The sequence below is a fragment of the Lithobates pipiens genome, unplaced genomic scaffold, assembly GCF_037356315.1.
Source record: "Lithobates pipiens isolate NorthernLeopardFrog02 unplaced genomic scaffold, aLitPip1_a1.2 Scaffold_28, whole genome shotgun sequence".
NCBI lineage: Eukaryota > Metazoa > Chordata > Amphibia > Anura > Ranidae > Lithobates > Lithobates pipiens.
The window spans coordinates 140,134,877-140,161,581 of record NW_027507789.1 but is presented as its reverse complement, the minus strand read 5'-3'; the positions used below and the strand labels follow the sequence as shown (position 1 = coordinate 140,161,581).

Genomic DNA, 26,705 nt, shown 5'->3' with positions numbered 1-26,705 from the left:
GCCAATCAGCGGCCAGGCTGAGCAGCGAAGAGGACGGCGGGGGCGAGCGCGGGATTTTCGAGGGGTCAGGTAAGTAAAACGGGGGGACTGGGGGCGCCGGCAGTGTGAGATGTTTTTTCACCTTAATGCATAGAATGCATTAAGGTGAAAAAACATTTACCTTTACAACCCCTTTAATTACACATCTAGACTTTGCAATATTTGCCCACTCTTCTATGCAAAACTGCTCAAGTTCAGTTAAATTGATTGTAAAGGCTCAATTTAAAAAAATAAAAATAAATAACAAACATGTTATACTTACCTTCTCTGTGCAGTTGGTTTTGCACAGAGCAGCCCAGATCCTACTCTTCGCTGCTCCTAGCTCCTCCCTCCTTTGAGTGCCCCTCAGCCAGCAGCTTGCTACGGGGGCACCCAAGCCGAGTCAGAGCTCTGTGCATCCATTCAGACACAGAGCCATGACCTGGCCCGCCCTCTTTCTCCCCAATTGGGTGAGATCAGGGAGCCCATGGCGCCGCTGGTCTGTCTCAGCCAATCAGGATGAGTGTCCTGGATGGCTAAGAGGATCGTGGACATCGCTGGAGAGATAAGGGGCTCAAGTAGGTAATTAGGGATGTGCGGAGGGAGCTGCTACACACAGAAGGTTTTTTATCTTAATGCATAGAATGCATTAAGATCAAAAAACTTCTGCCTTTACAACTCCTTTAAATTTGATGGTGACCGTTTGTGGACTGCAGTCTTCAAGTCATTCCACAGATTTTCAATGAGGTTTAAGTCTGGGCTCTGACTATGCCATGCAAGGGCATTCACCTTTTTCTCCTTCAACCACTGTGTGCTCATTTTTGCTGTGTGCCTTGGGTCATTGTCATGGTAGAAGGTAAACATTCTTCCTATTGACAATTTTCTGGCAGAGGGCAGCAGATTTTCCTAGAATTTGATGGTATTTTGTCCCATTAATTTTTCTTCTATCCTAACAAGTTCTCCAATCTCTCCTGCAGAGAAACACCCCCATAACAAGATATCACCACCTCCATGCTTTACTGTAGGAATGTTGTTATTTGGATGGTGAGCTGTATTGGATTTTCCCCAGACATATTATTTGGTGTTGAGGCAGAATAATTCAAATTTAGTCTCATCTGACCATAACACTTTTTTCCATGTGGCCTCAAAATATTCAAGGTGCGTTTAAGGTGGTCAGGTCCTGATCTCCTAAGGAAATCAGATATTTTTCCCAAAGCTTGCTAAGTTGCATTCCACCAATACAACCAAGCCATGCTTGAGTACTACAGTACCTGTGCTAATACATGATAACACTTTTACTGTCCATTGTGACCAGTGAAAGTATTGTCCTCTCCATAGTGGTTATTGGATCTCATGCACATTTCTGGTGACATGGTAAATATGATTTTACTCTCACATGAGCATATATCCCTACAGGAGAAACTGCATATATACATAAAATATATATATATATATATATATATATATATATATATATATATATATATATATATATTGTGAGGGGTTAGCTCGGCAGCGGGTGTGTGTGACCCCCTGGATGGGTTCACAACACAAAATCAGGCACAGCATACAGCGTTGTAGGTGGAAAAAAAAAAAGATGCGGTTTATTTATGCTACATGCAGTGATATGGTATAACAGCCAAACAAAAAAAAAACATGAAAATAAATCCTGGTCAGCTTGACCTCTAATTACACACATAGATTCCCTGCCTAACAACTGAGTGCAGCCTTGTGCTGCACCAGTCCCTGTTTTTGTCTCTGTTGTAGAGGTTTGCCACACAGGCGTTAACTCACCGCACAGAACAGGTGTCACACTCCCCAGTCTATACAAACACAAAACTGGTTCCAGGATGGAGCATCTCCCTAAGCATGCTGGGGTTTTTGGCCGACTCGGCCAGGGGAATTTGCCAATACCCTTTGGTGAGATCAAGAGTTGTCATATATCGGGCTGTTCCCAGCCGGTCAATCAACTCATCTATACGCGGCATGGGGTAGGTGTCAAATTTTGTAACTTTATTCAATTGTCGAAAATCGTTACAAAACCGCCAGCTCCCATCAGGTTTGGGCACTAGTACGATAGGACTGGACCAGTCACTCTGGGACTCCTCTATCACACTCAATTCCAGCATCCTTTGAACCTCCCCACGTATTGCCTCCCGTCGGGCCTCTGGTATTCTATAAGGTTTTAGTTTTACCCTTTCTCCTGGCGGGGTGATAATGTCATGCTCTATGCCAGATGTTTGTCCCGGCAGCTCAGAGAAAATCTCTTTGTTACAAAGTACAAACTCTTTAACCTCCTGTTGTTGGGGTTTCGATAAGGTGACTGCTTTTCCAACCTCAGGAACTAAGCAATCAGACTGGGCTTGTGACCAAGTCTCTGCGACTAGGGATTCCCTTTCAGCAGATTGACGTGATAGATCTGTTCCGGCTTTCGCCTTCCTGGCTGTCTAACCCTGTAGTTCACCTCACTAATTTTTTCAATTACTTCATATGGACCTTGCTAATGTGGCCAGAAATTTGCTTTCAACCGGAGGGACTAGCACCAAGACCCTATCTCCTGGGGAAAAAGTACAGGTCTTGGCCCCACAGTTGTACACTCTCTGCTGTGCTAACTGCGCTTGGGTCAAATGTTCCTTTACGTGATTTATAACTGGATTATACTTATTCACAGGACCGAAGGTCATAATAAGTGGAAGATGTAGTTACACTTGAGTATAGAAGGATTGACTATTTAGTTTATGGATAATTGAGTGATGGAATATTCTGAATCTGAGATAATGACCAATGATACAAAAAATCTGTATGTATCGTATGACGAACCGTGATTAATGCAGTAAATTTGGTTTATTTTCTTATGTTAATCTCATTTCAAGATGTTGTAAAATATTTGTTTGAAGTGATGGATATCTTTACTTTTCAAAATTTCAATAAAAACGAGTTAAACAAAATGTTCCTTTACGATTGGCATTACCTGTGCAATTCTATCTTGCATCAGGGCGACATGCTCAATCACACTCCAAGTTTCCTTGGCGATATCCAGCGGCCCTCTTGGGTGTCTCCCATAGAGCAACTCGAAGGGTGAGAAACCCGTAGAGGATTGGAGTACCTCCCTAATGGCAAACATCAGATAGGGTATTAGACAGTCCCAATTCTTTCCATCTCTATCCACCACCTTCTTTAACATTTGTTTTAGGGTTTTGTTGAATCTTTCAACCAACCCATCTGTTTGGGGGTGATACACAGATGTACGCAATTGTGTCACTTTGAACAACTTGCATAGTTCTTTCATAACCCGGGACATAAAGGGTGTACCTTGGTCCGTAAGCAGTTCCTTACAAATACCCACACGGCTAAAAACAACAGATAGCTCTTTGGCTATGGTTTTGGCCGAGGTATTTCGAAGAGGAATTGCTTCCGGATAATGGGTGGCATAGTCCAATATAACCAAAATGTACTGATGCCCCCTAGCGGACTTCATTATCGGACCTACCAAATCCATTGTGATCATCTCAAAGGGGACCTCAATGATAGGAAGAGGTACCAGCGGGTTACAGAAATGTGGCATAGGTGCCGACTTCTGACACACAGGGCAGGGGGAACAATAATTTTCGGTTTCCTTCATGACCCCAGGCCAATAGAATCTCTGCAATACCCTCTCTCTGGTTTTCTCGGTCCCCAGATGACCTCCCAGAATGTGCCCATGGGCCAATTCTAACACCAACTTCCTGTAAGGTTTGGGCCCCACAAGTTGCTCAATGGTTTCTTCTGCCCTTTGAGCCACTCGATACAGCAGGTCCCTTTCCATAGTGAAGTACGGGTAAGTGCAAATCTTATCTGGGTTCACTAACTCGCCATCTATTTTCAAAACATTTTCCTGTGCCTTTATTAGGGTGGGGTCTTTTAACTGTTCTGTGGCAAAATTTTCCCTGTGAACCTCAAGATCCGAAAACTCCACAGACGGCATGTTTTCATCTGAGGATGTTGGCTCCTCCCCAGTTTCTCGAGTTTCCCCCACCAATACCGACAAGGGAAATTCAGGAGAGTCCTCACCACTGCCAGAGGAATTCTGGTCATCTTCCTGGTCTATAGGGGCACCAGTGGGGGGCTCAGGACAATCCCAGAGTTCCCAGAACTTTGGAAAATCCCTTCCCACAATAGCATCATGTGGTAAGTGAGACACTAACCCCACCTGATGAGAGAGGTTACCTTTGGGGGTCTCAAAAAACACTGAAGTTACAGGATACTCTCGGGTGTCCCCATGCACACAAATAACAGCCACCTTGTTCTTCCCAGAGACCTCTGTAGTAACTAATTCAGCTTTTATCAATGTTACCAGGCTACCTGAATCAAGCAACACATCAACATTTCTACCATTAATACACATTTTACATAAATGTTTCTCAGGTCCCCGAATGGCAGTGCATGCAACTGTCGCAAACAGCGACTGACGTCTCTCCCTTATAAAGTCACATCCACAACGGGGCAATTGGCTGCAATATGTCCCTCTTGCCGGCAGCGGTAGCAAATAATCTTTTTCGCTGCCTCTTGCAGCCTGGGCTTCCCGGGCTGCTCCCGCCAGACCTTAGGTAGAACTCCCACCCTCTCACTCTCTCCACCCTCACCCCTTGGAGTCATCTTACCCGCCACTGGGGATGATCTGGTCTTAGGGTGGAAAGTCCGTGAGTCCCTGGAAGAGTTGGTCAGGTTCTCTGTAGCCAAGTACCTTTCAACCAGATCCACAAGTCTATCTGCATTTTCTGGGTCTCCATGGCTTACCCATTTTTGGATGGCAGTAGGAAGTGCTCTCAGGAAACGATCCATAACAACACGTTCTACAATGTTTGGTGCGGTCAAAGTCTCTGGCTGCAGCCACTTCCTGCTCAGGTGAATGAGATCATACATTTGAGACCTGAGGGGTTTTCCAACCTGAAAAGTCCAATTATGCACACGCTGAGGGTGACACCCAGCCATGCCAATATTTCTGTTTTTAGCACCACATAGTCTTTTGCTTGGTCAGGTTCTAGGTCATAATAAGCTTTCTGCGATTCCCCAGTTAACAGAGGGGCCACCAGTCCAGCCCACTGCTCCTTAGGCCACTTTTCCCTTTCAGCAGTCCTTTCAAATGTGGTCAAAAACACCTCCGGATCATCCTCTCCAGTCATTTTTGTCAGTAAACGGCTCACACCAAAGGATGCGGTATTAGTGTAACCACTTGCCTCATTGGTCTGCGGACGTTGCTGTATTAATGTCTCTATTTGCTGTTGAAAACTCTGCTATTGCTTCTGCAACAGGCCTATGAAGCGGGCTTCAGATTGCTGCTGGGCTTGTTGCTGAGCTTCCAGACTCTGCTGCAAAGTTGCATTTGTCTGCTGCTGGGCTTGTTGCTGAACTTCCAGACTCTGCTGCAAAGTTGCATTTGTCTGCTGCTGGGCTGCAAGGCTCTTTTGTAAACCCGCATTTGTTTGCTGCTGATTTGCATTTGCTAGAGCCAGCTGTCTCAGTATCTCCTCCATGCTGGCCTTTAAAAAAAAACTGCCCGCACTCTCCACCAACTGTGAGGGGTTAGCTCGGCAGCGGGTGTGTGTGACCCCCTGGATGGGTTCACAGCACAAAATCAGGCACAGCAGACAGCGTTGTAGGTGGAAAAAAACAAAAGGTGCGGTTTATTTATGCTACATGCAGTGATATGGTATAACAGCCAAACAAAAAAAAAACATGAAAATAAATCCTGGTCAGCTTGACCTCTAATTACACACATAGATTCCCTGTCTAACAACTGAGTGCAGCCTTGTGCTGCACCAGTCCCTGTCTCTGTCTCTGTTGTAGAGGTTTGCCACATAGGCGTTAAAGTGGTTGTAAACCCTCCTAAACATGTTTTGCTTTGTAGATAATACTTTTCTCAGGCAGCTGATCGCTGCCTGAGAAAGTGCACTTACTTGTGTCATTTTCGTATAAACCGCCGTTTTGATGTCCATGACGTAAGCCGCGCTTGCGCAGTATTGACGTGCGAGCGCGGCATATATTGTATTGCCGCCTTTGATCTTCCTGCTTCTCTGCCTTTGTTAATACGAGACATTCTCCTCAGAGCGGCAGAGGAGAAGTCTCGCGATGTACAGATATCCCTGCTCGAGGCTTGGTTTGGATTGTTATGACGCTACGGCGCATGCGCGAGATTTCTTGAGGGAAATCAAACTAAGGGCGGAAATGACGTCCGCAAAGGACATGAAAACCAGACGTTGCAATGGCGCGGGCGATACCCGGAAGGCAGAGATTTTTTTAAAGGAGAAAAAAGGTATTTATAACGCTCGTTTTGAGGAATTATATAGATCGTATGAATGCTGATGTTAAGTAGAATAGAAACAATAGAAAATTACGATTTTTTTGGTGGGGTTTACTTCCTCTTTAACTCACCGCACAGAACAGGTGTCACAGTCTATACAAACACAAAACTGGTTCCAGGATGGAGCATCTCCCTAAGCATGCTGAGGTTTTTTGTAGAGGTCTTAATGAGCCCATTTACTTCAGCTGGGCTCATTAACTCTTCCCCTATAGGACTCCCAGCACTCCCCTCTAGTTGTACAAGTCCGCATAAAGCCTGAATCTAGGGCATACATATTTTCCATCCTGGATACAACCAGGTGATTTTACCTGCCTGCTGCCACAATATATATATATATATATATATATATATATATATATATATATATATATATATATATATATTATAAAGGAACCAATGCCCTCCATTTTCCTCCTGCAGCAACTGAAAGCCTACTTTTCCTCCTCTCCATTCAGCAGCTGCAGTAGGAAATGGAGGGGATCAGTTCCTCTATTTACTTCCCCTCCTGTACAGATTTCTCTTTCTTCTGCCCGCAGGCCCCTGTGTGGTTCCCTGGCCCCATTCATCCCCCTCGCCTCTCTTGCTGGCTGCTGCGGGGGATGTGCCAGGAAGAGAGCAGGGAAGGGGCCCATCATATATATGTTCTTAACTTTCCCTTTTCTTTTCTGAATGGATAGATTGGTTCCAATCACTTTTGTGTCCATGTATAACTAATAGACACGTGCACACTGAAATATTTTGTTTCGGAATTTAGTTTTCGTCCAAAAAATAGATTTATTTAGTTACTCCTGAAATTTGTTTTAATTATTTATTTTCGTAAAAAAATACATTTGTCCAAAAAAATAATTAAGGTTGAATCTGTCATTGAAGGCTTATGGTGTCTGTAGAATGTTCTAAGAAGATTTGACGGAGCAGCTAAACTGTACGACACTGTAATTGTACATTTCCGGTCAAATGTTCCTCCTACAAGCAATAGTCGAATTCTAATGTTGTATGACACTAGTAATAATTATATTTATTATTATTATTATTACTAGTCAACCAACATTAGAATTCTTCTATAGGCTATGGGCGGAGCATTTGACCATAAATGTCCACTCGCGGGGACTGCTTTGTCGAATATTCATGTGGAATCTTTTCTCTATATGTCGAATAATATTGGACTAATAGAGTTAGGTTAGACACATTCAACCTTTTTTGCTATTGTCTCTATAATGTCGAATCTTTTCTCTCTATGTCGAATCTTTTCTCTCTAGGCAGAATAATCGTGGACTAATAGAGGTAAGGTTAGGCACATTTGACCTCAGGTTCGATGGACACAGATTGCTATTGTCAGCGTCATGTCGAATCTCCTATCTATAGCGAACTGTTGTCACAACAAAAATAAAGCATTTGTTTATGTCGGACCTTTCATTTTTCGGATTCTGCACGTTCGTTATAGTTTGTTAAAATGATAACGAAAATACCCAAAATTCGTACGAAAATGCATTCGGACGAAAACAAATGCACGTGTCTAATAACTAAAGCATAGTAAACTGTGTGTAGGACCCTTGAGTTTAGGCAGGGTTGCTCCTCACAAATTTACCTGCCAGGAATTATCCTGGTTGATTGTTAGAGATCTATTGATTTCTCCCTAAGTTTGGCCTTGTTGCACTTTTCTCTTCTACCACTAGGAGGCCGGGTACATGGTGGTACTAGATATGAGAAGGGCAACGCAAACTCGGTTATGGGTATATAGGGTATCTCAGCCAATGGGCAGGGTTTTTCTTGAATCCCTTGGCCTGCTGGGGGAGCCTATATATTCCGCTGGAGTCAGGTCAACTTGGATGGCTGTCTTGGTGGATGTGTGTAATATTGTCCAGGCTACTAGGCCAGAGATTGGGTCTATCCTGGGCACATCGGGCAGCTAGGCTGTCTGAGGGCCTATCCAAAAGCAAGAAAGCAGCGCAGGGTTGGGGCTGGGGCTTGCAGTCCAACCAAAAGTGACAGTGGTCGGAGGTAGAGGTTCAGTGGGTATCAAGCCAGGGACCCAGCCAGCAGGGTTGACGCTTGCAGGAGCAGCTTTTTGTGTCAAACCAGTGCTTGCGCAGGCCAGCGAGGGTAAAGCTTGAGAGATATCTTGAGTGCCAAGCTAGGGACCCAGCGGAGAAGCAGAGGGGACGCTTGAGGAAGATACTACCTTGATATTTGGAGGCGCTCAAGGGATTCAGTGACAGTGAATCAGCGGGTCTAGTGAGAGACTGGGAGATCAGTGAGCTGAAGAACTACAGGGAGTGATTGTAGTGGAATATAAAGGTTAAGCTCTGTGTTAGGAACTGTTAAAGACTGTTGCCATAGGAAACAGCATTTCTACACATGCAGATGTGGCGTCTTGCTGGATGCCTTTCCTTGCATGGTTGTCCTCCTATTGAAGTCTCAGAGTCTGCCAATTGAACTTGCAACTACCTAAGGGTGTCCTGGTCCTAACCCTCAAAAGTTTGTTAAGATAAATAAATTCTCTTTTGCATTAATGAAATGTCTGGCGCCCAATAACTTTATTCATCTTGCACCCACTATGCCTCACAATCCACTATATACAGAAGGATGTCAGCTATCTCTGGCCCTGGAGGTTCTCACTAGACCAAAGGAGGCCTGGGACCTTGCTACATGTGTTTAAAATGCTTCAGGTTGTGAATGAATGAGAAGCTCTGTACAGAGCTATTCCTGTCATTCATTCAGTGCAGCTGAAGCTTCAGAGATGGAGATGGAGTGCTGTGTCCTCAATCTCCTTTCTCTGTCTCAAAGGTGAAACATCAGAGATCTGTTTAGACCCCTGATAGTTCATCAAAGCCCCCCAACAGGGTTTCTAAAAAGAATGCTCTTAAAACAATAAAAAAATAAAATTGTAAAAACAATATAAAATAAAATGGTAAAAAACAATAAAAAAAAGTGGCAGAACTACCAGGGTCGCAAAGGTTGCACCTGCAAATGGGCCCTGGTGACCGAGCTTGGCGGCAAGGGCACTCTGCTCTAAATTAAACTGAATTGTGCATTTCTCACTGTTGCCAGTAGGTGTCCCTGGTGCCACAGGCCAGTATGAGAATTACAGCAAGGTTGTTGTAATGATTATTCTTTTTCCAGAAAAGCCCAGTAGGGGGTTCCTAGCCGCTGTGCATTCTGGGAAGGGGGTATTTATTGGGCAGAGCTATGTGCTCTCTCTGTCTTACCTCGGGGGCCCTCCATCGAGGATGTGCTGCTGTGAGCTCTTCAATAGGCCCAGAAGCCTGTCTGGGGAATACTAATCCTACGGTGGTCCTTAGTTTGTCTTGCCTGTTTGAAAAAAGCAGAGCCAAACTGAGGAGAACCAGAGGAGGACCCTTGCTGGAGAGAGCCAGGATGAAGGCTGGTCTCTCAGGAGGGCCTGGTGACTCGTTTGTAGGACGCACCTATTCCTAAACTACTCTTACAGTGCCGCCGGATGGATTAAAAGTTCTGACACTGTAAAGCTGAATCCTATTCTACAATCTAAACCATGGTAACTAGCTCCTGGTTGCTAAGTCTGTGAGAGAGGCTTGTCCAGAATTTCTACCGGCTGCTAGGTCTGTGTGAGAGGCCTATCCAGGTATTCAAGATCTGTTAAAAGAGAAAGCTGTTCTACCTTTGGATTCAAGGGGTCTGTAAGTGATGTGCAAATTGTATCTGAAACCTTCCCGAACCCTCTCTCCTATTACTACTTTCAAGTTCCTCATTAAAGCTTTGAAAAATACCTAAAATGACTGGCGCCCAAATTCTGTTCTAACTTCCCATTATAGCCTTTGACTCAGCCCTGGGGTAAATGTCAGCTTTCTCCCTGCCTCTGGAGGTACCTCCTTGCCCCCAGGGGGGGGGGGGGGTGCTACACATGTAACATCAGTCACCACACATTATTGCAACACAATTGTGTAAAGCCAGTCTAAGTTTTTCATTAGCGTGCTTACCTTGAAAAGCAACTGAGTTCACACGATCCGTCACTAATTTCCATGTGTGAACATATCGGCAGACCTGGAACACAAGTAATACCGGCCATTGAAACAATTTATAAAATATAGGAGGGGTAGTTAATGAACTACAAATTTGGAGGGTAAACAGTTTAAAATTGGTCTGCTTGTATATAGCATATAGAGCCAACTGAATACATCCTTCCAGTGCTGGCAACAGGGGAATGCTCAGTAAATGTGATGAAGATGCAATGAGTGTCCCTTTTAGATCTATTATTTCCTTCTTATAACCTTAACTTTGTTTTTTAATGTTCTTTTCTTTAGAAAGCAGCCAGAGCCTGAGTAGAAACTCCTGTACCCTGCCAGCATGCTGTAAGAGGTACCCTGGCTCACTGTGTGAAGGCAGTGGTCTCTCTGCAGAGGTTTGAAAAGCCCCCTGTTGAGTCAGTGTTAGAACTCTCCTTTTAATTAGGAGCATGAGATTTTCTGAATTTAGCATTTTAGCTCTGACACAGCAGGGAGCGTGTTGAATCTTTTCAGAGAGACTGGAGTCTCCATACTCACTGAAAAAAAAAACAGATACCAGCCTGCAGAAAAAAAAAAAGTGCATTTATTATGCAACTAGGCTCAGACATCTGTCCCTATCCACATCTAACTGCTCTGTGTGTGGCTACATCCAAACAATAGCATTGCATGGTCAGGAATACGATGGCCGTACCAACCAGGCTGTGTTAAAGTGACCTAAATGATGTGGCCACGATCAGGGATGCTGCGATTGGTGTGGTGGTGATTAGGGACATTGAGTAAGTGACAGTATGTAAAACAAATTATGTTTTTAACAATTTTTTTACAATATTTTATTCTTTTTTTCCTACATACTGTCACCAGAATAGTACAGTATCACCATAGTGACACTGTACTACTCTGGGATGGTTATCAGGACTTTTTTTTTACACTTTTGTTTTACTCTTGTTTATTATTGTGATGCTGTGATTGATCACAGATATCATATGATACAGGAGGTGCTTCTGTGATTGGTCCTGTACACCAAATGATTACTGTAACCAATCACAACATCAAAATAGTAAATAATAAGTCATAAACTGCTGCCATTCATGACATTTATTTACTTGGTGAGCATGTGATTACTATAATTGGTCACAGTGAACACATAGTACCGGAGAGGGACAAAGCATCCCAGTAACCATCTCTTAGTTTCACTGTGTCAAGTGGATACAGTGGTCGGAGATCGCACCACTGCACGCCGCAGGGGGTGTGTGCCTGGGAGGATGTCATATGATGTCCACCTGGGATAGGAAAACTCTCACCCGGCACTTTACTATAGGCTGGGCAAAAAGTAGTTAACAGCAGTGAATTGGAAGTGCTGAGGGCTGAGCGCTTCCAGTTCACATATTAGAGCAGGAAATGGATGTTCTGTGATGTCATCCCACTCACCATCCTGAAACTATCTTTTATGGTCTCAGGCCCCTGGGAAAGTAAGGCTATATGGTCACTAGACCACTTTTACATAAAGGCCAGCAACTCAAAACTTTTCCGTAAACAATGTTTATTTCAACCTCGCTTAAAATGTTACACTTACAAGAGATAAAATGTAAAAACACGTATCAATGTATCATCTGGCTCACCACCTCACGCAACTCCGGTAAGACACCGCACAGTTCTACCCCCCCCCCCCTAGACACATGTCGCCATGTGATAGGGCTTCTTCAGTAGGTGACCTAAATTTTAAGTGGGGTTGAAATAAACATTGTATACAGAAATACACTATGTCTGTCCTTTGTGATTTGATTTATACATAATCTGAGGATACCTGTGAAGGGCGGAGACAATTTATACATAATCTGGGGATGCCTGTGAGGAGGGGAGACAATTTATACATAATCTGGGGATGCCTGTGAGGAGGGGAGACAATTTATACATAATCTGGGGATGCCTGTGAGGAGGGGAGACAATTTATACATAATCTGAGGATGCCTGTGAGGAGGGGAGACAATTTATACATAATCTGAGGATACCTGTGAGGAGGGGAGACAATATTTAATTGAGGAGGAGAGGAGTGGAGCCATTTACCTGGGCTGTGAGTAGAAAAGCTGTTTTTCACTTACACAGAGGTGAGCAGGCAATTTGCTTGGTGGTGGATAATCACAGTGCTTAACGATCAGGCACGGAGTGTATTGAAGGACAATACTATTGATTCACGGAGGACGTCATATATATTTTAATACACATTTTTGTATATTACTTTTATCACATTATACACTGTTTTGTATGCGATCACATGGTTAGAATATTTTTGCTGTGTTACGCTGAGTTTTATTTTGTATTAATTATTAGAAGTGTTGTGAAATCACTTACACAGTGGTTGGCTGATCAGCATTGCATTTTATAATTATATTTTTCATTTTATTATTATTTTTGCGCTGATTGTTACAACTCTACTTCAAAACAAAAACAAGCTTGATTTAAACACTTGTGCTCTGGATGTACTACATAAGCCCAAAGACCCCAGGTTGTTAATCACTGGTGATAAATATATCAATGGGTATTTCTTACCTTTCTTATATTCTGCTTCATATTCAAAGTCAGTTTCTGTTCTCTCATCTTGGAGAATATCAGGAAGGTCTTGGGAACAGCTAATGTATGTGAAAAAAAAAAATAACTGGTTAAAACAACAACCCTTTCTTTGAAATAAAACACAAAAAGGGACATGATCAAGCAAGTAATACATTGGATTATGAGCATAATTTGTTCCAGAAGAATGCTTGTAATCCAAAGCACTCGTATATCAAAGCGAGTTTCCCCCATAGGAAAGAATAAAAACTCAGATAATCTGTTCCACAGCCACTGCTTGTCTATGCAATACTATATGTGGCCAGAGGTGCGAGGGCGCTGGAAGACACTCGGAAACACTCAGAGACCACTTAAATGTTTCCAGAGACACGGAGTGTTTCCGAGCGTCTCTGAGAGACTCCAAGCGTCTCCGAGTGTTTCTGAGCGTCATCGGAGCCACCGCACATCTGGACAAATGCAGTACTGCGCATCTCAGTGGCTTGAATCCTGCTCGTTGTCTCACGAAGAGAGTCAGGATTTTTTTTAAAAGATAGCTCGTATTGCGAAACGCTCGTAAACCGCGTTACTCGCAATCTGAGGTTCTATTGTATGTCTGTAAAAGTTTATCCAGCTCATGGTACAGCTAGTACTAGTTAGTCACATTCAACTGGATTGTTCTGTAATGTTGAAGACCTTTCTTAGCCACACCAAGCCTTTCTTCAGTTCCAATGAGTGTCAGGAAAATACCCCGACATTTACTGTATACCCACACAGGGAGCACGGACACTTTAATTCAACCACTATGGAACGTGTAGCATAGATGATGATTGACCAAGGACATGATAGAAGGCATTAAAGTTGTGAAACAACACTGCTGTGGTTACATATTCCCATCCTTGATGTCAGAACGTCTACAGTACATATAGGTGTTAATTCCTTGATTCATACTTGTCAAATGAACAGTGCCAAAGCACCTCCATCCAACTTGATTCCACTAGATAGAAGGACTTTTTTTTGCTTAGTAGGGATCCAAGCATTACAACTCTGCCAGGAGACAAGGGGAGTTGCACCATGATAATGAATATATTTGATTACCATTTTAAGGTGACCACATTTCTCACCCTACATTCGCACCAATGCGAATTTTGATGCATTTTGCTGAAACGCACTACAGCCCATTTAACATGATTTCCTATAGTAACGTGTACACATCTTTTTCAGCTGGTGCATTTTTGGAAAGGGCCAGTGACCTGCAGCAGATTACGCTTTGCGTGTAATAGACTTCAATAGTCACACCAGAAATGCAAGTATTGTGTTTTTGATGCATTTTGTGCCCCCCCCCCCTTAACCCCTTCAATACCGGGCCTATTCTGGCACTTCTCTCCTACATGTAAAAATCATAATTTTTTTGCTAGAAAATTACTCAGAACCCCCAAACATTATATATGCTTTGCTAGCAGACACCCTAGGGAATAAAATGGCGGTCATTGCAACTTTTTATCATGCAAACGCCTTTTTTTGGAAAAAACTGTCATGAATTAAAAAATAACAAAACAGTAAAGTTAACCCAATTTTTTTGTATAATGTGAAAGATGATGTTACGCCGAGTAAATAGATACCTAACATGTCACGCTTTAAAATTGCGCACACTCATGGAATGGCGCCAAACATTGGTACATAAAAATCTCCATAGGAGATGCTTTGAACATTTTTTACAGGTTACCAGTTTAGGCGGCGTACACACGCGGGGACTGTCTGCCGAAACTAAGTTCGTCAAAAAGTCCGCGCAACTTTTGAAATGAGCGGACTCGCCCACACACGAGGCAACAGTCCGCTCATTTCGAGCGCGTGTCAAGGTAGGCGGGGCCCGCGACGGAGACGTCGCGGGCTCCGCCGCCTGGAATGGACTTAAAGGGGAACCCCAACGCCGAAAAAAATCGGCGTGGGGGTCCCCCCAAAGTCCACAACAGACCCTTGTCCGAGCACGCTACCCGGCCGGCCAGGAAAGGGGGGCGAGCGAGCGCGCCCCCCCTCCTGAGCCGTACCAGGCCGCGTGCCCTCAACATGGGGGGTGCCTTGGGGAAGGGGGGGCCGCGCGGCCCCCCCACCCCAAAGCACCTTGTCCCCATGTTGATGAGGACAAGGGCCTCTTCCCGACAACCCTGGCCTTTGGTTGTCGGGGTCTGCGGGCGGGGGGCTTATCGGAATCCGGGAGCCCCCTTTAATAAGGGGGCCCCCGGATACCAGCCCCCCACCCTATGTGAATGAGTATGGGGTACAACGTACCCCTACCCATTCACCTGTAAAATAAAAGTACCCAAAAAAAAACACAACACACGAGATAAAATATTTTATTGCACAGCTCCGGGGGTCTTCCGTCTTCGGGGGTCTTCTCGCCGGACTCCTCCGCTATCTTCTTGTAGCTCTTTTGCTAGCGGAGGAGTCCGGCTTTCTTCCTCCCCGCCGCCGGCCTCTTCTCCCGACTTCGGGGGTCTTGTCCCCCTCTTCGGTTCTTCTGCCGGGCCACCGCGCCTTCTTATAGCTCTTTTGCAGGCGGTGGCCCGGTCTTCTGTCGCCGCTGTCGCCGCCGCCTTCCGTTCTTCTTCTTCTTCTTGTTGTTCTTGTTCTTCTCCAGGAGATGTTGACACGTCGCTCTCTCCGGCCGGAATGCCAGAGCCGCGCTGAGCGGCCACTTATATAGTGACAATGGGGCGGTGTCACATGGTATATGTCACATGGGTTGGTCACATGGTGACCCCGCCCCCTTACGATGTCATAGTCCCCATGTGACATCAACCCATGTGACCAACCCATGTGACATATACCATGTGACACCGCCCCATTGTCACTATAAAAGTGGCCGCACAGCGCGGCTCTGGCATTCCGGCCGGAGAGAGCGACGTGTCAACATCTCCTGGAAAAGAAGAAGAAGAAGAAGAAGAAGAAGAAGAAGAACGGAAGGCGGCGGCGACAGCGGCGACAGAAGACCGGGCCACCGCCTGCAAAAGAGCTATAAGAAGGCGCGGTGGCCCGGCAGAAGAACCGAAGAGGGGGACAAGACCCCCGAAGTCGGGAAAAGAGGCCGGCGGCGGGGAGGAAGAAAGCCGGACTCCTCCGCTAGCAAAAGAGCTACAAGAAGATAGCGGAGGAGTCCGGCGAGAAGACCCCAGAAGACGGAAGACCCCCGGAGCTGTGCAATAAAATATTTTATCTCGTGTGTTGTGTTTTTTTTTTGGGTACTTTTATTTTACAGGTGAATGGGTAGGGGTACATTGTACCCCATACTCATTCACATAGGGTGGGGGGCCGGTATCCGGGGGCCCCCTTATTAAAGGGGGCTCCCGGATTCCGATAAGCCCCCCGCCCGCAGACCCCGACAACCAACGGCCAGGGTTGTCAGGAAGAGGCCCTTGTCCTCATCAACATGGGGACAAGTTGCTTTGGGGTGGGGGGGCCGCGCGGCCCCCCCTTCCCCAAGGCATCCCCCATGTTGAGGGCACGCGGCCTGGTACGGCTCAGGAGGGGGGGCGCGCTCGCTCGCCCCCCTTTCCTGGCCGGCCGGGTAGCGTGCTCGGACAAGGCTCTGTTGTGGACTTTGGGGGGACCCCCACGCCGATTTTTTTCGGCGTTGGGGTTCCCCTTTAAGTCCATTCCAGGCGGCGGAGCCCGCGACGTCTCCGTCGCGGGCCCCGCCTACCTGCACACGTGCTCGAAATGAGCAGACTTCCCTCCGAGCGGGAACAGTTTGCTCATTTCGAAAGTGGCCTACACACGGGCGGACTGTTCGCTCAAACCAAGTTTCAGCGGACAGTTTTTCGGAATTTCCGAAAAACTTTGTTCGTCAAACTGTCCGCTGAAACTGTCCGCTGAAGCCCCACACACGAGCGGACTGTCCGCTGAAACACTGTTCAGCGGACAAAGTTGAGCCAACAGTCCGCCCGTGTGTACGCGGCCTCAGAGTTACAGAGGATATCTAATGCTAGAATTGTTGCACACGCTCTAACTCACGCGGCAATACCTCACATGTGTGGTTTGAACGGCCTTTACATATGTGGGCGGGACTTATATGCGCATTTGCTTCTGAACGTGAGCTACCAGGGACAGGGGCGTTTTACATTTTTAATTTTTACTTTTTTTGCACTTTTTTTTTTTTGATCACTTTTATTCCTATTACAAGGAATACAAACATCCCTTGTAATAGGAATGGTGCGTGACAGGTCCTCTTTATGGAGAGATGCGGGGTCGATAAGACCCCACATCTTTCCTCCATGCTGGAAAGCATGAGATCCAGTTTTTTTTTTACCAATCTCATGCTGACAGCCGCAATCCCGGCATTGTTTATTTATTCCGGAAACCTGGGAGTGACGTCATTACATCGCGCCCAGGCCTCCGACAGTCATAGAGATGACTGGTGACCATCCGGTCACAAGAAATCTCTATGCTCATCATCCGAGGGGGGACATCCCCTCCCTTCACCTATATGAATGATCAAGTGGCAGAACTGCCGCTATGATCATTCTTATCATGCACAGAATCGCCGCCCAGAAAGAATGATATCTGAATGATGCCTGTAGCCGCAGGCATCATTCAGATATTGCCACTCAATGTCAAGGGTGTCTTATGACGCCCTTAGTATTGAAGTGGTTAAAAACCCTGTATATAGCTGATTGCTAAGGAGCGGGCCAGCTGTCAGGCCCCGCCACCAGCTGGCCATGGGCCTTACCTATTTAAGAGCGGTGAAATGGAGAAGCGGGCAGTCTGCGGTTAGCCTGCAACAAGTGCAGGAGCTTCTTTTTGGGGGTTTGGCGGTCAGGGGGACGGCGTGAATGACGATGGGTTTACATCGGCAGACATTATTTTTGGATTTTTAATAAAGGAGTTGTCAAAAACTGGGTTTGTGTTTTTTTTTTCTGTGACACTTTTTTTTGGTGAATGAGTAGGCGTACAATTTACCCCATAATCATTCACGTGGGAGGGGTCAGGATCTGGGCACCCCCTTGTTAAAGGGGGCTTCCAGGCTCTGATAAGCCCCCTGTCCCTGTCCACAGACAATCACAGCCAGGGTTGCGGGGAAGAGGCCCTTGTCCCCATCAACATGGGGAAAAGGTGCTTTGGCCCTGCCCCCCTACCCCAAAGCACCCCCATGTTGAGGGCATGCAGCCTGGTATGGTTCAGGAGGAGTAGGGCGCTCGCTTGTCCCCTTCCTATCCTAAATGCATGCTCAAATCAGGGTATGGTATGGATTTGGGGAGGCACCCCACACCATTTTTTTTTTATTTTGGCATAGGGTTCCCATCCATACCAGACCCGAAAAGGCTTGGTATGTTTGTTTTTGTTTTTTTGGGGGGGGGGCGCAGTTTTTCTCACTAATTGTTTTGCCAGCAATTCTTTTTTTTTTTTTTTACATTGCTCTCAGCTGATGACTCATCAATTGTTAAGGGTGCGGCGTCCAGATTCCGGGCTCACTCCCTAGCAACTAGCTATATCTATATACAGTGTTGTTAAAGGGGGAATAAAACACAAAACGCAAAATGCATGAAAACTACATGCAAAATCACATCAAAAACACAAGTTTAAAAACGCAAGATGCAGTGCAAAATGTGCCTGAAAAACACATCAACCACAACAGCATAGATTTGAACCTAGACTCAGTGCTGCCAACCTCACTAGCTATGCCAGGAAAATTATTAACTGTTTACAAAAGCAAGAAAAAGTAAAAAGTGGACCTTGTTACCACTGTTTCTATCATGAGAAAGCGACAAAATGCTTGTCTGGACTCCATACACAAAAAAGGTTCCCCTGCAGTCCTTAGGATCACTCCAACAGGAGGTGAGCAAGCCCAGGTCCGGTAGCAGATATAGCAGGTAGGGATCAAGTAGAAGCGTAGTCAGTAAACAAGCCAAAGATCAGTAACAAGTGGTTGCAGGTTGAGATCAAGCAAAAGCATCAACAAGGAACAAGCATTAGGTTGGGACCAAGTGGTAGCAAAGATACAGACAGCAGCAGGACAAGACAAGAGTGAGATATTGGCTGAAGAGAGTGCAATTATCTGGCAAACAGGAAGTGCAAAGGCATGGCTTTAATAGGAAGTATATGGCAGGAGCAAAGGGTTCAAGGTTCAAGACAAACATGGCTCAAGGCAGGATCATTTAAGGAATTGTTCAGGGAGCTGTCCAGCATTCAAGGTGGCTCAACAAAAAGAGTTACTACCAGGCACAGCCGAGATCCCGGGTCATATCCAGGCCCTGACACCAAGCATTTTCTTTGTCGGGCTTTTGTCTTAACACCACATGGACCGTGGATAACATCTAAAGACAGAGAGGTGGCCGTGCTATGGGATCACACATATCTCCCTTTGTAGCTAACCTGTACATGCAGGAGATAGAAAAAAGATCCTCAAACTCCTTCAGGGGAAAAACAAGACATTGGTTCGTGTGTGTGGACAATATGTGGGTCATGAGTAGAACATAGGAAATACAAACTTTAGAGAACACATACTCTCAGTGGACAGTAAGGATGAGCCGAACACCCCCCCCGGTTTGGTTCGCACCAGAACATGCAAACAGGCAAAAAATTTGGATGAACACACACTGTTAAAGTCTATAGGACACGAACATTAAAAATCAAAAGTACTCATTTTAAAGGCTTATAAAATAAAAAAGTATTTGGGGACCCGGGTACTGACTAAGGGGACATGTATCAATACAAAAAAAAAAGTTTTAAAAACGTCAGTTCCAGAAAATGTACTCTAGTTTGTAGACGGTATAACTTTTGCGCAAACCAGTAAATATACGCTTATTGACATTTTTTTTACTAAAGACATGTGGCTGAATAAATTTTGCCCTAAATGTATGACTAAAATTGAGTTTATTCGATTTTTCTTATAACAAAAAGTAGAAAATATATTTTTTTCTCAAAATTTTAGGTCTTTTTCCATTTATATCACAAAAAATAAAAATCGCAGAGGCAATCAAATACCATCAAAAGAAAGCTCTATTTGTGGGAAGAAAAGGACACAAATTTCGTTTGGGTACAACATTGAATGACCGCGCAATTACCAGTTAAAGCAGTGCAGTGTGAAATTGTAAAAAGACCTCTGGTCCTTAGGCTGACAATTGGTCCGGGGCTGAAGTGGTTAAGCATTATTAAAATCACTGCTCCCGAAAAAACGGGCCTATTAAAAACTTTTTTTTGCATTGATATTTTGGTTTTTCATGTTAGTGTCCCATAGACTTTAACAGGGTTCCTCGGCTATCGAATTTGGCAAAGTTTGGCTTGAACTTATGCTCGGGCTGAACTGTTCGCCCGCCCATCCCTAGTGGACAGACACTTCAAGTTTACAAGAGAAAAGGCACAAAAATTACCCCGTTGGGCTGTATGTAACATTTCAAGAAGGGTGGGGGGGGTAAATATAGAGATTTATAGGAAAGCTACCCACACAGATTAGTATCTGCTTTTTGACTCTGGTCATCTACTAGAATACAAACCAAGGTTCATTAGAACTCTGTAACATCAGGCAGAAGAGATGTTAACAAAAAACACAGAGTCTTAAGACAAAGAACAAAAGTGATTTGAAACTTTGTGGCTACACAGACTAGGCTTTCAGTACCCATATGTCTCTTAAGTTTGAACAGTCATACTGGGATGATGGCTGCAGCTGCAGGCATCATGCCTTACCATTTTTAGAGCCAGCGTTTGGCTCTCTTGTAAAAGCAATCCAGTGCCTGCAGTAGGCGGTTAGCATTTGCTGCAGGCAGAGCCTTTTTTTTTTTTTTGGGCCCGGCAGTGGCATGTTATGATTGATGGGGGACATTGTTTTTTTTTTTAATAAAGGAATTGTCAAAAATTGTGTTTGTTTGTGTTTTTTTTTTTATTTATGCCGCGTACACATGTAGCAGACTATCCGGCAGACTAATGCCGCATACACACGACTGGACTTTTCGTGGGACTAGGTCCGACGGACATTCGGCGGAGTTCTGACGGACTTTCCGAATGAACAGACTTGGCCACACACAATCACACCAAAGTCCGACGGATTCGAACGTGATGACGTACGACCGAACTAGAATAAGGAAGTCCATAGCCCTTGCGCCGGTTTTTGTCCGTCGGACTAGCATACACACGAGCGGATTTCTCGGTAGGTACTGGATCCGGCGGAAAAATTTAAAACATGTTCTATTTCTAAAGTCCGCCAGATTTTTGGCAAACAAAGGTCCGATGGAGCATACACAAGATCTAATTGTCCGACGGACTCGTTCAAAAAGTCCGGTCGTGTGTATGTGGCATTACTCTGGCGGACTGTCCGCCCGACTGTCCGCCGGATTTTTCGAACGAGCTACCTGCCCACACACGATACTTTTGCGGTGGACTAAGTACGACGTGCTAAGTCCGCCGTACTTTTTAAATGAACGGACTCGCCCACACACATGGAGGAAAGTAAGTGTCGCTGGTCCCGTCACCTAGTATGGAGTTAAAGGGGAATCCCTACTCCGAAAAATCGGTGTGGGGTTCCCCCCCAGGTCCGTATCAGACCCTTATCCGAGCACGCTACCCGGTCGGCCAGGAAAGGGGGTGGGGATGAGCGAGGGCCCCCCTCCTGAGCCGTACCAGGCCACGTGCCCTCAACATGGGGGCGGGGACATCATCCGGTGATGTCCCTAATAAGTCGCCGCACACCGCGTTTCCTGTCATAGTGACCGGAGACAGCGACGAGGCAACATCTCCAGAAGAGAAGAACAGAAGACGGCGGCAGCGACGACAAAAGACCGGGCCACCTCTTTCAAAAGAGCTAGAAGAAGACGCGGTGGCCCGGCAAGAAGAACCGAAGAGGGGGACAAGACCCCCGAAGTCGGAAGAAGAGGGCGGCGGCGAAGAAGAAAGCCGGGCTCCTCCTAGTGAAAGAGCTAGCAAAAGAGCAGAAGATTCCGGCGAGATGACGGAAGAAGACCCCCGGAGCTGTGCAATAAACTATTTTAACCCTTGTGTGTTGTGTTTTTTTACTTTTTTTCACAGGTGAATGGGTAGGGGTACATTGTACCCCATACTCATTCACATAGGGTGGGGGGCCGAGATCCGGGGGCCCCCTTATTAAAGATTCCGATAAGCCCCCCGGCCGCAGACCCCGACAACCAACGGCCAGGGTTGTCGGGAAGAGGCCCTTGTCCTCATCAACATGGGGATAAGGTGCTTTGGGGTGGGGGGGCGCACGGCCCCCCCTTCCCCGAGGCACCCCCCATGTTGGGGGAAAACGGCCTGGTACGGCTCAGGGGGGGGCGCTCGCTCGTCCCCACCCCCTTTCCTGGCCGGCCGGGTAGCGTGCTCGGATAAGGGTCTGATATGGACCTGGGGGGGACCCCCACGCCGATTTTTCGGCATAGGGATTCCCCTTTAAGTCCATACCAGGTGCCGGGCCAGCAACGCCTCCTTCGCTGGTCCTGGCTACCTGGAGCTGCGGGCGGGTCAAGTCCATTCATTTCAAAAGTACGGGGGACTGGCACACACATGGCCGTACTGTCCACCGAAAAGAGTCCAGCGGACAGATTGGAGTGCAAAACTACTTTCTTAGTCCGCCGGACTTTTGGGTCTTTTCCACCGGATTGTTTGATCGTGTGTATGCGGCATTATTGACACTTTTTGGTGAATGAGCAGGGGTACAATGTACTCCATACTCCATCACATGGGGGGGGGGGATCTAGGGGTCCCCTTGTTGTCAGGAAGAGGCCCTTTTCCCCATCAACATAGGGACAAGGTGCTTTAAGTTGGGGGGTCAGAGCCCCCCTGCCTCAAAGCACTCCCCCATATTGAGAGCATGTGGACTGGTATGGTTCAGGAGGGAGGGCGCTCACCCATCCCCCCCTTTCCTGATCTGCCGAAAAGGCAGCACTAATGGGCACTGACAGGTAGAACTGATAAGGCAGCTCTGATGGGCACTGATGAGGAGGCACGGATGAGGCTTCACTGATAGGCGGCATTGATGGGCACTGATAGGCAATGATAGGTGGCACTGATGAGGAAGCACTGATGGACAGCAGCGATGGGCACTGATGAGGCTGCATTAATAATCAGGGCACTGATGATCTGTGTACATGTCCCCTGTCAGGATAGCCAGTTACTGGCTCTCCTCTCCTCTGACATTGTGTGAGGAAACTACTGTCGATAACCATCAAGTCTATTTACACAGTGATCAGCTGTGATTGGATACAGTTGATCACATGGTAAAGGCCTCCCTCTGGTATAATCACAGGTCTCAAAGGGAGCATACAATGCCTACTATGCGTCACTGACTGTAGGTGCTGCTACAATCGATGTCTGGATGCTGAAACATCTCCATCAAAGACCACAGACTCAACATATTATATTAGTAAATGCCCCCTTATCCCCAGCCCAGTCCTCGCCTGAATCTAGGGTAGGGACTGCCTTCTCTTGAGGGCAGGTAAAACTTTTGGAGCAACAGGAAGACGGAGATTGCTGTCAGTGGATTGGCTGCTGGTAAAAACAATTTACTGCCATGCACTAAAACAGCAGTTCGAGAAGCAGGGTGGCAACTGTATGCCAGAGCCAGAGAGAACTCCTAGAGGGCCAGAGACCAGGTAATCTTTACTGAACTACAGAGTGATATGCTGATATTTTTTCTTACAATTTAAGAATTGATAGCCAGAAGATCTTTGATGTGGAGATAAGTACCATTGATCTGATTGTGAAGACATTCCAGTATGGATACTGGCAGGGATGGTTGCTCTGATGCAGTTAAGGTGGGTTGGCTGGTGGCTCTGCTCATGGTTAGGGTTAACTGTGGTTGAATCTGCTCCTAGTTTCCGAGACAGACTGCTGATGGTTCTTGTAGCATGATTGCAGATGGATTTGGTGCTGGTTTCTGTGGCAGGGCTGTGGATGAGCCTGGTGCTGATTCTAGTGGAAGCATGGGTTTTGGTAATCTTGGATGTTGTAAGTGATTAAGGTTTTGTTTGTCCTCATTGCTTCTCAGCAACTGTTGTCAAGTTGCATGAGAGGTTAATACTGGTTCTAATATAGATCTGTGAAATTACTAGTTTCTCTGAGTTTACTCAAGCCCCCCGAAACATGTTTGCTGTTTTTATATGATTTTTTTATGATTAATTAAATCTATCTTGGATTGATTTGGGCTACTATAGGGTGCCCATTGGAGGAAGCTTTGCTGTGTGAGAGCTGCATCGCCAGAGCAATTACCTAATTGAAGTATTCCTTCATATGACTTTACAAGCAAATTTGAAAGCTCCCAGTGTCTCTTTTAGCATGCTGGCAGGGCATAGCATAGCTAGCAAAATGGGAATATACATAAGATGAACCGGTAAGTACCACATAGAACTAGCATTAGAGCTAGCCAATTACTTTAGCATTTGAAGAGAGTATAGTGTTGATCAGGAACTATTTATTTAATCTATATTACTTTAAGTTTACCACTTACCTCTTAGAGAAGCCAGGTAGATAATCATCATGGAAAGAGTGGTAAGAGATACTTTCACCAAGATCACTGCTAGCTTGACAGCTTAAGTCCTGCCAGGACTAAAATGATGACAAAATTACGTTAATGTTTTTAGGTCCCAAATGAAATCCTTACTTAGTGTTTAATCTATTAATAAAGCTAAATCTCACAATACATGGATTGAAATTCAGCTATATCAGCAGGGACCAGCCAAATTCCAATCCATGTATGGGTAGGCTGGTTGTACAGTCCCGATCATTCAATGGCTGTGTGGCAGTGACTGGCTATAGCCAGCAGCACTGATCGGTGTGTTCCGATTGCAGGGATGGCAGGGGTGTCTCATCCCATCAGAACAATGGGAAGGATGGGGGAGATGGGGTATCGTGTAATTTTTTTTTCATTCAACCTGCTGGTTGAACAAAAAAAGATTTTTGTGGGCTGCTTAAAGGGTAATTAAAGGCAAAGCTTTTTTTTTAGGTTTTGGATAATATAGAAAGGGATTAGAACGTCTCTTAGTTTTTCTTTCTTTCTGTGCCCTTGTTAAAGGGATTCACCATCTCCATTTGTTCTGTTTACCGTTATCATTGAAAGTGAAAGTAAAAGAAGATCTCAAATTTTGGGATGTCGCCAGAAAAGTAATTGAAGGTAAATTTTCCAAAGACACTAGTTCTGGTGACCTGGGGGCCCTAATGCCGCGTACACACGATCAAACAATCCGGTGGAAAAGTCCGGCAAACTCAAGTCCGCCAAACAATCCCCCCGTGTGTAGCCTCCGGCATACTTTTTTGACCCGACAGTATGGCGGACTTAGAATTTCGGTTTGCACAAAAATTTGCACGCCGTACTCGCATTTCGGCGGACAATCCGGCCGTATGGACTTAAAGGGGAACCCCAACGCCGAAAAAAATCGGCGTGGGGGTCCCCCCAAGTCCACAACAGACCCTTGTCCGAGCACGCTACCCGGCCGGCCAGGAAAGGGGGGCGAGCGAGCGCCCCCCCCCTGAGCCGTACCAGGCCGCGTGCCCTCAACATGGGGGGTGCCTTGGGGAAGGGGGGGGCCGCGCGGCCCCCCCACCCCAAAGCACCTTGTCCCCATGTTGATGAGGACAAGGGCCTCTTCCCGACAACCCTGGCCGTTGGTTGTCGGGATCTGCGGGCGGGGGGCTTATCGGAATCCGGGAGCCCCCTTTAATAAGGGGGCCCCCGGATACCGGCCCCCCACCCTATGTGAATGAGTATGGGGTACAATGTACCCCTACCCATTCACCTGTAAAATAAAAGTACAAAAAAAAACAACACACAAGATAAAATACTTTATTGCACAGCTCCGGGGATCTTCCGTCTTCGGGGGTCTTCTCGCCGGACTCCTCCGCTATCTTCTTGTAGCTCTTTTGCTAGCGGAGGAGTCCAGCTTTCTTCCTCGCCGCCGGCCTCTTCTCCCGACTTCGGGGTTCTTGTCCCCCTCTTCGGTTCTTCTGCCGGGCCACCGCGCCTTCTTATAGCTCTTTTACAGGCGGTGGCCCGGTCTTCTGTCGCCGCTGCCGCCTTCCGTTCTTCTTCTTCTTCTCCAGGAGATGTTGACTCGACGCTCTCTCCGGCCACAATGCCAGGGACGCGCTGCGCGGCCACTTATATAGGGACAAGGGGCGGTGTCACATGGCTTTATGTCACATGGGTTGGTCACATGGGTTGATGTCACATGGGGACTGTGACATCGTAAGGGGGCGGGGTCACCATGCGACACCAACCCATGTGACATAAAGCCATGTGACACCGCCCCTTGTCCCTATATTAAGTGGCCGCGCAGCGCGTCCCTGGCATTGTGGCCGGAGAGAGCGTCGAGTCAACATCTCCTGGAGAAGAAGAAGAAGAAGAAGAACGGAAGGTGGCAGCGGCGACAGAAGACTGGGCCACCGCCTGTAAAAGAGCTATAAGAAGGCGCGGTGGCCCAGCAGAAGAACCGAAGAGGGGGACAAGACCCCCGAAGTCGGGAGAAGAGGCCCGCGGCGAGGAAGAAAGCCGGACTCCTCCGCCCCTTGTCCCTATATTAAGTGGCCGCGCAGCGCGTCCCTGGCATTGTGGCCGGAGAGAGCGTCGAGTCAACATCTCCTGGAGAAGAAGAAGAAGAACGGAAGGTGGCAGCGGCGACAGAAGACTGGGCCACCACCTGTAAAAGAGCTATAAGAAGGCGCGGTGGCCCAGCAGAAGAACCGAAGAGGGGGACAAGACCCCCGAAGTCGGGAGAAGAGGCCTGCGGCGAGGAAGAAAGCCGGACTCCTCCGCTAGCAAAAGAGCTACAAGAAGATAGCGGAGGAGTCCGGCGAGAAGACCCCCGAAGACGGAAGACCCCCGGAGCTGT

At 46.4% G+C, this 26,705-nt stretch overlaps 1 protein-coding gene across 2 annotated transcripts in view; it reads right to left on the bottom strand.

The window, feature by feature from the left end:
* Nucleotides 1-26,705, bottom strand: part of CARD14 (caspase recruitment domain family member 14) — a 194,175-nt gene that overhangs the window by 49,395 nt on the left and 118,075 nt on the right. For both annotated transcript variants that reach the window (XM_077459619.1, XM_077459618.1), the window contains exons 11-13: nucleotides 24,329-24,426; nucleotides 12,889-12,968; nucleotides 10,315-10,378 (exon numbers count right to left, since the gene is read on the bottom strand). In XM_077459619.1, coding sequence (XP_077315745.1) covers nucleotides 10,315-10,378; nucleotides 12,889-12,968; nucleotides 24,329-24,426 — 242 coding nt within the window. The remainder of the gene's footprint in view (nucleotides 1-10,314; nucleotides 10,379-12,888; nucleotides 12,969-24,328; nucleotides 24,427-26,705) is intronic.